Raw genomic sequence first — 15,755 nt, 5'->3', positions numbered from 1 at the left:
AGCAGGGAGCCTGCTTCTCCCTCTCTCTCTGCCTGCCACTCCCCCAGCTTGTGCTCTCTCTCAAAAATAAATAAATAAAATCTTTTAAAAAAATTATTCTTAGGGAGAGGAGGCAAGATGGTGGAGGAATAGAGGACCCCGTCTCAACTGGTCCCCTGAATTTAGCTGGATATCTACCAAACCATTTGGAACAGCCATGAAATCAGCCTGAGATGTAAGAATATTTATCTGGATCTCTACAAACAGAAAGGTTACTGCTTTTTGCAGGGTAGGATGTTTGGAGTCATGAATCTGTGGGGAGATATTGGAAGATAAACAGAAGGGGGATGGAGTCTCCATAAGCTGGCTTCTGGAAAGTGATAACACTGGAACGCAAAACTGTAACCCTTAGAAACCTGCTCTAGTGAGAGACATCCTTCTCTGAAAGGGGATCTGGAAATGAAAAGGCAGAATTCTAGGTAGAGCATTGTGGTCTCGGGATAGGAGAAGTCTCAGAGCCAAAGGGGCTTCCTGACCCAGTAGGGTCCCCGAGCAGAAGAGCCAGAAAGCAGGTTATGGTCAGCAAGCCCAGGAAGGAACTCTCAGCTCAGATCGCCAGAAATCGCAAGCCGGGTGGTGGATAATCGCTCTTCTCTTGGGCAGCCTGAAAAAAATCTGGAACCTGCACCCTTGACAGGGCAAAAACTCAGAGCAGTAGGAGCCCTGAAAGGGCTTTGGAGTGGTGCCCAGACATGGTCCAGGAGCTTCGGGTGCATGTGAGAGCCCGAGGCTGCTCGTGCTTTTAGAATCACAAAGGGCATGGCACTCCTGGGTCCCTGAGACTACCTCTGAGAGAGTTGCTCTGGGTGCACACTGATGTCAGCAACACATACAAAAGTGGAGACTGTTTGTCCTGGAGGGTTTATGAAAGGGTAGACTGTGAATTTTCTGCTCTGGGCCAGAGGTTTGGCTGCGGCCATTTTTGCTTTGATCCTCTGAAGAGGAGTGGAAAGCCTCCAGGGAACAAAAGCCACACAGAAGAAGGTTTCCACTGAGCCTATCCTCCTGAAGGTGGGTGGAGGGGGGCGCAAATCAGCACAGGCAGAGTTACCTGAGAAACAGTGCCACAGGCCCCTTCCCCCCAGAAGACACGCTGGAAGAACAGCTGGATGACAATCCTATGGATCCCATAAGACTGTAAAATCCCAACACCAGGGAAAAATTATATATTGAGTTCCAGGTGTGGCCTCATGACTTGTTTATTTTTTGGATACAATTTTCCTTTTCTTTTTTTTCTTCTTCTTATGCCTTTTCTCTGTTTTTTGCTTTTTTTTTTTTTTCCTTTTTACCTTCTCATTTCAACTAGATGTTTATTATATAAACTTTTTTTAGTGGTAACTTTTTAACTTGTATTTTTTCACACCTATATTTTTTATAGATATATGCTTAATTGTAGTCCTTTTTTCACTATTCAATTTTACATATATATATACACACACAAGTTTTACTTTCCTTGTAATTTTGGGACATAGTGTCCTCTACCACACAGATCAAAATACACCCAGGAACAACTGAAATACCCTGCTTTATCCGCACTGAAAGATTATAGGTCCCCTTCCCCTCCCTCCACTTTTCAAAAATTTTTTTAATTTTTTAAATTTTATTCTTGTGTTTCATTTTGGCTTTGTTTTTTTGGTGGTAGCTTCTGACCACTCCAGATTTTGTTAGGGTGCATCTTGCTTGGGTCGTGGTTGATATTTTGGACTCCACTCATTCATTCAACCATCACTTGGAAGAATGACTAGGAGGAGGAACTCGCAACAAAGAAAATGTCCTCTGCCACAGAACTAATGGATATGGATATAAGCAAGATATCAGGGATAGAATTCAGGATAGCAATCATAAAGTTAATAGGTAGGCTTGAAAAAAGCATTAGTGACAATATAGAATCTCTAAGAGCTGAAATGAGATCTAATCAGGCCAAACTAAAAAAATGTTATGAATGAGATGCAGTCTAAACTGGATACTCTAAACTCCAGGATAAATGAGGGAGAAGGGAGAATCAGTGATCTAGAAGATAAGCTGATGTAAATGAAGGAAGTTGAGGAAAAGAGAGATAGGGGCAGTAGTAGCCCATGAAAATAGACTTAGAGAGATTAATGATGCCATGAAATGTTCCAACGTCAGAATTATTAGGATTCCCAATGGGATGGGGGGGGGGGCCTAGGAGGTATATTTGAACAAATCATAGCTGGAACTTCCCTAATCTGGGGAGGGAAACAAGCGTTTGTGTCCAAGAGGCAGAGAGGACCCCTCCCAAAATCAATAGAAACAGATCAACACCCTGACATATAATAGTGAAGCTTGCAAATCTTACAGCCAAAGAATCTATCCTGAGAGTAGCTAGGGAGAGGAGGTTCCTTACCTATGGAGGGAAAACATCAGACGTATCCACAGAGACCTGGCAAGCCAGAAAGGGCTGGCAAGACATATTCAGGTACTAAATGAGAAGAACTTGCAGCCAAGAATACTTTGTCCAACAAGGCTCTCATTCAGAACAGATGAAGACATAAAGAGCTTCCAGGACAGGCAGGAAATGAAAGAATATGTGACCACCAAGTCAGCCCTGCAAGAAATATTAAGGGGGATTCTGTAAGCGAAGAGAGACCCCAAGAGTAATACAGAGCAGAAATTAACAGAGACAATCTACAGATACAGGGACCTTACAGGCAATACAATGGCACTAAATTCATATCTTTCAATAGTTACTTGAATGTAGATGGGCTGAGTGCTCCCATGAAAAGACACAGGGTTTCAGATTGGATAAAAAAGCAGGAGCCATCCATATGCTGTCTACAAGAGACTCATTTTGAACCTAAAGACACCTCCAGATTGAAAGTGAGGGGATGGAGAACAATTTACCATGTCAAAGAACCTCAAAATAAGGCTGGGGTATCAATCCTCGTATCAGACAAATTAGATTTCAAACCAAAGACTGTACTAAGAGATGTAGAGGGACACTATGTTATATTTAAAGGGTCTATCCAACAAGAAAATCTAACAATTGTAAATATTTATGCCCCCAACATAGGAGCAGCCAAGTACATAAACCAACTAAAAACCAAAATAAAGAAACATATTGATAATAATGCATTAACAATAGGAGACCTCAACACTCCACCCACAGCAATGGACAGATCATCTAAGCAGAAGACCAACAAAGAAACAAGTGCTTTGAATGATGCATTGGACCAGATGGACTTCGTAGATATATACAGAACATTCCATTCTAAAACAAAAGAATACTCATTCTTCTTGAGTGCACATGGAGCTTTCTGAGCTTCCTCCAAAATAGATCACATACTGGGTCACAAATCAGGTCTCAACCTATACCAAAAGATTGAGATTATTCCCTGCATATTTTCAGACCACAATGCTCTGAAACTAGAACTCAACCACAAGAAAAAATTTGGAAGGAACTCAAACATTTGGAGGTTAAAGAGCATCCTGCTAAAGAATGAAAGGGTCAACCAGGAAATTAAAGAAGAACTTAAACAATTCATGCAAAGCAATGAAAATGAAAACACATCAGCTCAAAACCTATGGGATACTGCAAAGACTTCAATCCATTCTGAGCTTTTTGAACTTTGAGAGTTGTCATGCTCATCATTTTATTGTTTTCTCTGTATTTTTCCTTCTGTTTTCACTTTTAGGGAGTATTCTCTATTCTCTGTGTAACTGGAATCTCTGTATATATGTCCTGTCTCTTTCACCTTCTGTCATTTGGTCTTCTAGATTTCTCTTTTTTTTTGTCATTACCCCCTTTTTTGGGAGGCTTTTCCTTTTCACGTTCCCCACTTAGACTTTTCATCTGTTTACCCAGTGGTAACCACAGATCCCAAAGCAGGACAGCAGTGCAGGGGTGGTGGGAAGTAAGAAGGTTGGGCTGCTTCCCTCAGATGTAGACCAAGTAGTGAGGAAGAGGATCAGAGAGCTGGGAACAATTCAGGGACCAGAAGTAGCCTCTTGGAGAATGTACTGAGCGGGTGACAATTTGGATCTTTGAGATGAAAGACTGTCCTCACAATTCCAGCTTTGCAGAGAGGATGGTGTCCAGGCTCCTGTTGGAGAAGCATTTCTGCTCCTTCCTTTTTCAGTTATGTTGCTTTTCTATAACATCGTGTTTCAACTGTATTTCTTTTAATTCATCTGTCTGATTCTTTACAGATTCATAATAATGTTTCTTTTTTGCCTAAACTTAGCTCTTCTGAATGTGATTTTATTAGCTACTGTCATCCTTTAAAAAAATACTCCTGATCATTTATACCATTGTTATTTAGCCTCTTTGTTTCCTGCTTTCTCACTGTCATTGGTGTAATATTGGGCACAACAGTGTCATAGAAAAATATGTTCAGTTTCAATAATAATTAACAAGTAAAGGGTCATGATATTGCCTCCCTTGTTAACTAGAACCTGGACAGAACCTCGGATGGCCTCTATCCAACTGCATACCTTTGTCTTTCTTTTGATGGAGACTTTGTTATAAGCAGCATTTTGACATCATTTTTAGTTGTGACTATAATTTTGTCTGTAACTCTACTGTACCACCCATATGTGAGTTCATGAACAGTTTGCTGTCCCTATTTTTGAACTTACGTAGAAGGATCAATTACTTTCTAACTTGTATCTTTGCCTCAGCACTTTGTGTGAAAAACATTGTTTCAATTTGTTTTGCTGTAGTTTAATTCATATTGTTGTAGAGTACTCTTTTGTATGAATAGGTCATGATTTACACATTTTACTGTTGATGGGCATTTGGATTTGTCCAGGTTTTGGTTAATACCAATGATGCTGCTGTGGTGTGTTCTTATGTGCATGTCTTAGAGTATGTACTTGAGCATTGTTCTAGATAATATTGAATCTAGGATGTGATTGTGGGTCAGCATCACTAGATAATGCCACACTATTATCAAAGTGATTTGAGCAAGTAAGCCTGGTAGCAGTGAGCTTGACCTGGGATGCAAGGTGTTCATTGCAGGTCTGTGATTCCTTCTCTCTTCAGGACTCTCAGAGTGTAATGTCTTTGCTAGTTGCCCTATAACTATCAGAATGGAATCTAACTGGTATGGGAATAACTGAGAAAATTCAAATGTAAGAATGTTTTTAGTAGGAAGTAGTTTATCTCTTTAGGCTGAACATGATAAATGAAGCTGGAACTTATGGATCCAAGAGAAACAGCCACAACCCACCCAACAGCTTCCTTCCATTTTTACGTAGTGATTATTTTAACTATCCTGGTAAAGTCAAAATCATTTGGAACTTAAATGCAAAGACTAATTAAAAAGAGATAATTTTTTAAATTGTTGAGTACCTCATTAAAACCTGATGGTTATTAAGGAGGGCACGTGTTTTGATGAGCACTGGGTGTTATATGCAGCTGATGGATCGTTGAACACTACATCAAAAACTAATGCTGTTCTATATGTTGGCTAATTGAACATAATAAAAAAAATCTATCAAGATCAATTGGTCAGTGTTCTAGATGATATGAGATTTTGTTTTCCCTTAGCTGTATTAGAAGTTCGGTAGATTTGGTTGCCCTCCTTTATATTCATGGTAAAGATAAGAATGTGCCTAATTATTAGCTCTGTGATCCATATGTTGATTATGAATGAATTAAATTAAGAATTTATTTACATATTTACATTTAAAATTAAGTAACTGAAGGGACTCTTATCTATTTACATGTAAAATTTGGGCAGTTGTGAGGAAAAAAAATCTTAGGTGTTTTTAAACATCTGGGACATTCACAGATGAGACTAAGGTAGCTGGAGAGTTCTCAGGAGTGATTTGTCCTCTGTGAAATATATGAAATAATAAAAGAGACAGATGAGGTCTCCTCTGGCTTTGTCCTTGATCGTCCTTCTCCCTGAGGATTGCCATCTCTGGCCGCTCAGTGACAGGGGCTCATTAACAGTGTGGGCATCTGCTCCCCAGAGACGTCAGCCAGGGAAACACATTTGGTTCTCAGTGCCAGCCCAGCCACAGCTGAGCGTCACAGCACCCTCTCCTGTGCTCATAAGGGTCTCCCTGTCCTACAGACAGGTCATCGTATTCGGGAAACCATAGTGAGAGTTTGCAAGGGACTTCACTTCCTACCTCCTAGAGGCAAAGTGTTGATCTCTGTCCACCTGAAGACTCATGAAGTCATCGGGAGAAAGCATCCTTTCGCTTAGGAAAAATCTATGGATAACCCAGTGCTGGTATAGTCAACCTTTGCATTTACTGCATGCAACTGATTCTACATGTCCAAGGGCCAATCCCCAGGACTGTCTGTAGGCAGTGACTTGGAAAGGAGGTAGCGAAATAGCTTAGAACCCACAGAGAGGGTGAACAAAGGTGAGTGAAATGGAACTCAGTCTGTGTGTTGCTTTAGGAATTGGGAGTTAGTTTCTTTTCAGTTGCAATTGTTCTTGAAACAGAAAAGCTGTATTGGTTTGCATATATGGTCCATTGTCTAAAGGAACAGACTGTGGAAGGTCACCAAATATAAGAACTAAATTTAATTGTTCATTATAGACTCCACCAAGTTGTTCCCAGACATTTCATTGTACTGTAGTACATTCATTATACCTGTGTGTGCACATGTGGAAAATAATTTAAATATGCATATTTAGTGTTAATAAAATATGGCCTTCAGTAATAAAATAAGAGAATATACATATATGTAAAAGTATTAGACTCTATGCTTCCATGCTTTCCCATTGGTCCTTATTGTCTGTGAAATTAGATAATGTTTGTTCTCTATGCTTAAAACTCATTCTATTTATCATTTCTAAATCTTCATTTTCTCCCTTATGCATTACTAAATTATCTAAAATATTATGGAATTTTAAATATGTTATGTTGTAAATCCAACAGTGGAGTCCATGTTGTGAATATTGTGTCAAAGCATCTCTGTTTGGACACTGGGTTCCATCCTTCTATCCTTGCCCAGGATCCTGAATGGACTCTTGTATGAATGCTGTTGGTGACCTGCTCAGATGCTCTCTACCTGGCTGCTGATCCAATCCACTCCCTATGTGTTAGGAATATGGGCTGCAAGGTTCACAGCCATTCCCTTCTTCAGAGATTTGCCCTCAAGTGAAAGGGAGCCACTTTGCCAGGTGGTCTCAGGAACAGGGTGGGGGCAGCTCACAGCCAGTGACAGACTCATGGGATAGACAAAAGGCTGTCAATGCCAAGGCAGGACAAAATCTGATGCAATTCTTGCTCCAGAGCTGTGCTGTCCAATATAGAAGTAAGTAGCCACAGGAAGTCATTTAAATTTAAATTAATTAAAATTAAATAAAATTTAAAATTCTATTTCTTAGCTAGAACATTTTATTTTATTTATTATTATTTTTTTTTTTTAGAGAGGGAGAGAGAAGGAGTGTGTTCTGTATTTCCAGCCAGCATTATTTACATAGTTTGTCTAAGAGGAATCAATCTCTCTTACTGCATTCAGTCATTTGATGCTTACCTATACATAGATGATGGTTTTTAGTCTAATTACACAAGTCTTAAATGTGGTAAGCAGGAGATGAAATGAAATTTCTCATTTAACCTTAATCAAAATATATCCTTCCTCTGGGAAGATTGTGTTCTGTGGTGGTGCACACAGATTGGAGAGGGATGGATGCTGAGTAGGGGAGGTGAAAGGGAAGAAACTGACCCAGATCAGCAGAACATAGTTTTTAAAAAAAAATTTTTTTATTGTTATGTTAATCACCATATATTACATCATTAGTTTTTGATGTAGTGTTCCATGATTCATTGTTTGTGTATAACACCCAGTGCTCCATGCAGAACGTGCCCTCTTTAATACCAATCACCAGGCTAACCCATCCTCCCAACCCCCTTCCCCTCTAGAACCCTCAGTTTGTTTTTCAGAGTCCATTGTCTCTCATGGTTCGTCTCCCACTCCGATTTCCCCCCCTTCAAATTCTTCCCCTCCTGCTATCTTCTTCTTCTTCTTCTTCTTCTTCTTCTTCTTCTTCTTCTTCTTCTTCTTCTTCTTCTTCTTCTTCTTCTTCTTCTTTTCTTCTTCTTCTTCTTCTTCTTCTTCTTCTTCTTCTTCTTCTTCTTCTTTTTAACATATAATTTATTTGTTTCAGAGGTACAGATCTGTGATTCAACAGTTTTGCACAATTCACAGCATTCACCATAATACATACCCTCCCCAATGTCTATCACTCAGCCACCCCATGCCTCCCACCCTCACCACTCCAGTAACCCTCAGTTTGTTTCCTGAGATTAAGAATTCCTCATATCAGTGAGGTCATATGATACATGTCTTTCTCTGATTGACTTATTTCGCTCAGCATAACACCTTCCAGTTCCATCCACGTCATTGCAAATGGCAAGATCTCATTCCTTTTGATGGCTGCATAATATTCCATTGTATATATATACCACATCTTCTTTATCCATTCATCTGTCGATGGACATCTTGGCTCATTCCACAGTTGGGCTATTGTGGACATTGCTGCTATAAACATCGGGGTGCACATACCCCTTCAGATCCCTACATTTGTATCTTTGGGGTAAATACCCAGTAGTGCAATTGCTGGATCGTATGGTAGCTCTGTTTTCAACTCTTTGAGGAACCTCCATATTGTTTTCCAGAGTGGCTGCACCAGCTTGCATTCCCACCAACAGTGTAGGAGGGTTCCCCTTTCTCCGCATCCCCGCCAACATCTGTCATTTCCTGACTTGTTAATTTTAGCCATTCTGACTGATGTGAGGTGATATCTCATTGAGGTTTTGATTTGGATTTCCCTGATGCCGAGCGATGTTGAGCAATTTTTCATGTGAGCAGAACATACTCTTGAGAATCGATGGGAGAATGAATGTACAACCTGATCTTTCCCATATTCAGTGTTACTAAAGGATAATAATTTTCATGAATATAATGAGAAAAAAATAGAAGTGAGATGGTAGACTATGACATGAATATTGTAGTTCCCTCCCAGTGTGCTCTCCAGGAAGACACTGGAAGCAATTGTAACATTCAGACAGTCACATTCTTTTTTCTCTTTTGGTGGGCATCTGCTTTGCCTGATATTTTATTTTTCAACTTAAAATCATATTCATTTTCATACTGGTCAGATAGGTAGTCAATTAGCATTCCTTCAGATACACACACACACACACACCCCTATATAATCTTTTTAAATTTTTTTATTTTATTTAAATTCAATTAACATATATTATTGGTTTCAGAGGTAGAGTTCAGTGAGTCATCAGTCTTATACAATACCCATTGCTCATTCCATCACGTGCCCTCCTTAATGTCCAGCAACCCTCGGTTTGTTTCCTATGATTAAGAATCTCCTATGGTTTGTCTCCCTCTGTGGTTCATCTTGTTTTATTTTTTTCCTCTCCTCCCCTATGATCCTCTGTTTTGTTTCTTAAATTCCACATATGAGTGAAATCATATGATAATTGTATTTCTCTGGCTGACTTATTTCGCTTAGCATAATACCCTTCTAGTTCGATCCACGCTGTTGCAAATGGCAAGATTTCATTTTTTTCTGATGGCTGAATAATATCCCATTGTATATACACACCACCTCTTCTTTATCCATTCATCTGTCAATGGACAGCAGGGCTCTTTCCATAGTTTGGCTATTGTGGACATTACTACTATAAACATCAGGGTGCACGTGCCCCTTCGGATCACTACATTTGTATCTTTGAGGTAAATACCCAGTAGTACAATTGCTGGGTCCTAGGGTAGCTCTATTTTTAACTTCTTGAGGAACCTCCATACTGTTCTCCAAAGTGGATGTACCAGCTTTCATTCCCACCAATGAAAGAGGGTTCCCCTTTCTCCACATCCTCACCAACATTTGTTATTTCCTGACTTGTTAATTTTAGCCATTCTGATTGTTGTGAGGTGGTAATACACACATATATAATCTTGTAAAGCAGCAAATCATTTGCAGAAGTTCATTTTACCAGGGTTTTATCTTTTCTAACCTGTCTTCTTAGTCCTAATTGATATAATAATGTTAAAATATATCATTATTATATTCTAGTGGTACATGATGTGATTGGTTTTTCTCTTGGATGAGTTAGCATTTTATTTCTGCCTTCTTTCACTTTGGTGACTGTTTCCTTTCTTAGGCACATTTATTTTTTATTTTTATTTTTTTTTAAAGATTTTATTTATTTATTTAGTTTGTTTATTTTTATTTCTCTTTTTGAGAGAGGTAGAGTAAGAGAGAGAACACATGAGTGGGGTGGAGGGGTGTGGGAGGGAGAGGAAGAAGCAGACTCCCCACTGAGCAGGGAACCCAACATGGGGCCTGATCCCAGGACCCTGATATCTTGGCCTGAGCTGAAGGCAGACGCTTAACCAACCGAGCCACCCAGGTGCCCCTCTTATGCACATTTAAAAATGCCAGCAATTTATTTCAGATAAGTGTATGTGCATGTGTGCAGGAGACTGAACCATGGTTTGGTTTTTTTGCTCTTCTGAGCAGGTGTGAGTCAGGGGATATACCCTGTTGTACACATTTAGACTGTCTCAAATACTTTTATATGTTAATTCTATTAAGAATTTTTTTGTGTGGATACCACCGAATACCTCTTTATAGGAAATCAAAGGAGGTATAAAATAGTGTGAAATACTACATTCTCTATTTGGATTTTATGGACACTTATTTTATGCCAGTTTCGTACCGTTTCTTTCACACATCAATGGGTCTAAAATCAAACCCAATTCTGATTTTTAAAGTCTTAGAAGAACTAAAAGTGTAGTGTATGCCTAATCATTTGAATAAGATAGAGCTAGAATAATTTTCTGATGCCTCTTTAGTTGGTTTAGAACTATGCTTCTTCAGTAGTAGGCAGTTGGATGAAAATGGTCATCAGACTTGCCTTAGACCTGGCATGTGTTGGGTACAACCCTTAAGGATAGCTTCTAGAAAGGTGGTAATTAGCCTGATGACGATGGATGTCTGACATTTTGTATACTACCAAAATATCCTTTTCTTTATGCCTTTCCTTGTACTAATTTAAGGTTTCCTTTATAGCGCTTTGACCTGCTTTGCCTTGAGAATGTATCTGTTTTTATCTCTATGTTATTATCTATGTAATTATTGCATCAGAGGGAGTGATGTAAAGCATTACACTGTGTACATAGATTACACAATTGGATAACTCTTGAACGTGTTTATTCTGATTAGAATGTTGATAGGGAATAATCCTACCTCTTTCAGGAATTTTAAAACTCTTGTTGGTAATGTGTGAAATAGAAATCTGCAGAAGGAAGAGGAAAGTTTTGGCCACCAGATTTTAGAGTTCTGATTCTACCTATGAATGACCAATGACTTTTCAGAGTTCCCGACAAATTGGTACAGTAATTTTAAGCATGTTTAGGGAAAAGTGAAGCACTGTATTTAGATGGTGTTGTTCTCCTTGATGGAGTGTTTAATTGTTTTGCTACAATACAAAATAAAAAGGTATATCTTTCATAAATATATTAGAGAGTCAATTCTGCCCAAATGTTTATATGCAGAACTAGTAGTGATATTTTGAATGAAATTGTATTCTCTGTATAAGCACATTCTAGGTCTTAAATTCCTGTATCTGAATGCATTTTTGCGATTATGTTGTATTATATTCTATTGCATGTGAGGTGTGTGCAAATCAAATTGTGTAGAATCATGAGATACATATTTACAATAACGTCTCTCTCTCTGTCTGTATCTCCTTCTGATTCTTTCTGATTGCTCTCCTTCTTTTTCCCTCAGCCCCATTCTCTCTAAAATGTATGTACATACTTATAGTACTTATATAAGTCTTATTAAGCTCAGAATGAAAGACCTTTTGTACCTATGACTGATGCCAACACAGGTCTTTTGTGTGATTTTTCTTATATTAAATAATTACTTTTTGTGATAATGTGGACCTATATTGGTATAAACTATGTCAATATAAACGAGTACCTCATTTATTCAAATAGTTACTGATAAAATCCAATGGCCCTGTCTTTAACATGGTAGATCCACTCCCCTCCAACTGATTATTTTTTTATTATTTCTTTTAAAAATTGCTAAATTCTTGGTCCTGACAGGAAACATGTGCCAACAGAGGATGGAACAGAAAAATGGCAGTTCTTTCACTGGGTTTATCCTGCTGGGTTTCTCTGACCGGCCTCAACTGGAGCTAGTCCTCTTTGTGGTTCTTCTGGTCTTCTATCTGTTCACTCTGCTGGGAAACACCACCATCATTGCCTTGTCCCACCTGGACCCATATCTTCAGACTCCCATGTACTTTTTCCTCTCCAACCTAAGCTTTCTGGACCTGTGTTACACGACCAGCACTGTCCCGCAGCTCCTGGTTCATCTCAGGGGAGCAGACAAGTCTATCTCCTTTGGTGGCTGTGTGGCTCAGCTCTTCATTTCTCTAGGGTTGGGAGGCACGGAATGCATTCTCTTAGGGGTCATGGCATTGGACCGCTATGCAGCCATCTGCAGGCCCCTGCAGTACACAGTGATCATGCACCCCCGTCTCTGTGCCCTCATGGCTTCTGCATCGTGGTCCATTGGTTTTGCCAACTCCTCATTGGAGACAGTGCTCACATTCCTTTTACCATTTTGTGGGAGAAATAAAATAGACCATTTCTTTTGTGAGGTCCCCCCACTGCTCAAGCTTGCCTGTGTTGACACCACTGTGAATGAATCTGTGCTCTTCTTAGTTGGTGTGATCATTCTCCTCATACCTGTGGCATTAATCGTCTTCTCCTATGGTCGGATTGTCAGGGCAGTCTTAAGAATAAAGTCATCTGCAGGGCAGAGGAAAGCATTTGGGACATGTGGGTCCCACATCACAGTGGTCTCCCTGTTCTATGGCACGGCCATCTGTGCTTACCTCCAGCCCAGGAACAACTACTCCCAGGATCAGGGCAAGTTCATTTCTCTGTTCTACACCATCGTCACCCCCATGGTCAACCCTGTCATATATACACTGAGGAACAAGGATGTGACGGGAGCAATGAAGAAGGTGCTTTGGAGGGGCCATGGCTCCAGATGACTGGGAGGGAAGACCCTTTGATGGAAGATGTTCAATGCCAGAGCACTTAAGATGATTGTGTCCCCCCCTCCATGTCATCCAAAGTTTCCTCTGACAACTCTCAAGGGACTTTCTTTACCTGATTCTTTTATGCAAGTGAGTGCTCAAAATCTAAGTCCATAGACTCATGAGGCCTCCAGAGAGGCTGCCTCAGTGTTCCCAGAGCGCCTGCATCATATTGTTATTTTAAAACGCTCCACAGGTTTTTCTTAACCAGCCCCCAATCATTTGGTAACACTATTCCATTTCTACATGCACGAAGACATTCACACACATCCTATATAGGCATAGGGAAAATAAGAACAGGAACCAATAAAACACTACAAGAAATATTAACATTGTAGCATTTTCTGGCAATTGTTGGAGGCATATGTCTTACTCTTGCATTTTGTGATCATGGCTCTTTTTACGAGGTCTGTAGGTTGCCTGTATCACAGCTTTCTCATAGAAGTAGGTGGGCAACTGTGGGAAAAACAAACAGCTCAAAGAAAAGCCTGCTGACATGAATCCTGACAAAACCATTTAGATATCAGGCCCTAGCGTGATGTCACTAGTGTAACAATGGTTTTATGTAGACTTCTGTCACAAAAGGGGGACAGCGTGAGGCATGCCTGCCAGCGACATTGGGAGCTTCAGCTGGTAATGCACTAGGCGGTGCTTACGTGCAATTCTGTACACAGCAGGACGAGCACCAGTGTGAGGGACACAAGTTGCTTGTGTGCCATCCTGTTCATTAAAAATGACTTTTTGAGGACATTCTCATATCTGAACAGTATATGACCCAAATCTTATTTTATATTCTATCCATTTTAACTACAGTAATGCAGCAAAAGTTTCAAGGGTAAAATACATTTAGATACTGTCTCCATACCATTTTATAAATTCTTTGATTGAGGCATCAACTGATAAAGGCTTTTATATCTCACATCTGCCAAAGGACCCATACAATTTGAATGCAGTGACATATTATAAAAATATGGGAAATGACCTTATTTCATAAGGAATCCCATTTACTGTGGAGCTTACCAGATTCACCAGGAGAAAATTTAAGGAAAAAATAAGTTGTACATTAATTATTAAACATCTCCATGTATCTAAGCTTCAAAATAGCCATCTCGGTATGAACTGTCATACAATTCTGAATTAAGAGTAATAAATATAAACATCCCAGAATAGTTGAATCTGATATTCTTGCCCAAAGATCTTACCTCAAGCTCAGTTTGCACATAAATGTGTTTTGGGGTATGGATCTGGGTTTTTGTATATGTGTGTTGTCACAAACAGTGTATTTTCCCATGGAGGCTGGAGCTTTGTCAATGCCATCTTCATAGAAGTGTTTCTGAGTCTTGGTAGGTTTTTCCAACATGTAGCCCAGTGCAGGTAATGTGTTTGTGTCTTGGACTGGACACATATACATAACAAGTGTACTTACTGTTCCCTATCCTGACAGCTAACCAGCATCCTCCAGGGCCTTGAACCCCCTGAGCTGGTCATGCTCATGACAAGTGATCTTTGTATAGAGACAGCATGTGGAGGCTGGAAATGCCAGCCAGGGGAGATTATGCACACGGTCAGGTTCTCTCTGCATCGCTAACAGCATCACATGTTCCCACTTGAACACCTGGGATATAGCTTGACACCATAGTGATGTTTCATGTATGCCAGTAGAAAAACAGTTTTGTAATACTCTTTATCCCTGATGTGACAAATTTCCCACTCTCCATTATGTTTCAACCACATCCTGAGGGTTATACCCAAATGGTCACTTTAAAATCCCTCAAATGAACTCTCTTTGGTGCAAAAACCCTCAAGGTCTCATGAAACCACACAGCCTATTATTCTGGATGAATATCTACTTCTCTGCTCTTAAGGACACACAGAGCCCTGGGTGAAACATTTATTTTCTTTAAGAGAATGTTTGAATGGCATTTGCATGTTTATGTTACATGGGAATAAATTATAGAGAACAAAGACCTCTGGGATACATGCTAAAATAAAAAAGAAATTATTTGGAAGTCCAAACACAAGTTCAGTATCATTCTGTAACATTTTTCTAATGTTAGAATCTGCCACCGCGTGCTCTCCATTCTTTGGCTGTAACAGACTACAGGGTTGTGTAAATTGCGACCAATATTATTTGGACTGTTTGCTTTTGAATTTTCACCAATAACTGTGGCATGGCTGTGGGATTGTATCCAAGGCTTGGCTAAATTATTTTATTCCATCCGTCTTTAGCACATGGAGGTCAGGGTGATCATGATGCTCTAGAGCAATTCATGGATTCTTCCAGCTCTTTTGCTTTCTGAGGAACACAGGGTGCACACCCTCAGCTCAGGTAATGGGTGATTGCAGAGACCCAAAATGTCAGTCGGGCTCACATGAAACACAATTCTTAACCAGCAGATGATATATCACCAATTATCAAAGGACACAAAATGGCAAGAGTACATGCAGGAGGCCCCAGACCCGTCAGACAGCTTCGGAGACCCCCTCACTGCAATGGAAAGCAGTTTGTTTCTCAAATGTGAGGCAGAACTAGTGTGGGACAAGTCAGCACAGAGACGCTTCGGGATTCTCAGATTTTGTGTCCCTGCCTTCATAGCCCTGTTTGGCTTTTGGGCTGTCATTTGGTAGCATATCTGCCGTGCGTAGAG

At 39.9% G+C, this 15,755-nt stretch overlaps 1 protein-coding gene across 1 annotated transcript; it reads left to right on the top strand.

Annotated features, from left to right (window-relative positions):
* The first annotated feature begins 12,108 nt into the window (after window positions 1-12,108).
* LOC144379131 (olfactory receptor 2B8-like) lies at window positions 12,109-13,062 on the top strand. The gene has a single exon (XM_078055820.1). It carries the CDS (start codon window positions 12,109-12,111, stop codon window positions 13,060-13,062), a length of 954 nt encoding a protein of 317 aa, XP_077911946.1.
* The last annotated feature ends 2,693 nt before the right edge of the window (window positions 13,063-15,755 follow it).

The sequence above is a fragment of the Halichoerus grypus genome, chromosome 9 (genome assembly GCF_964656455.1).
Source record: "Halichoerus grypus chromosome 9, mHalGry1.hap1.1, whole genome shotgun sequence".
Taxonomy (NCBI): Eukaryota; Metazoa; Chordata; class Mammalia; order Carnivora; family Phocidae; genus Halichoerus; species Halichoerus grypus.
The sequence above is the reverse complement of the archived record's forward strand: the minus strand, read 5'-3'. Positions and strand labels throughout refer to the sequence as shown.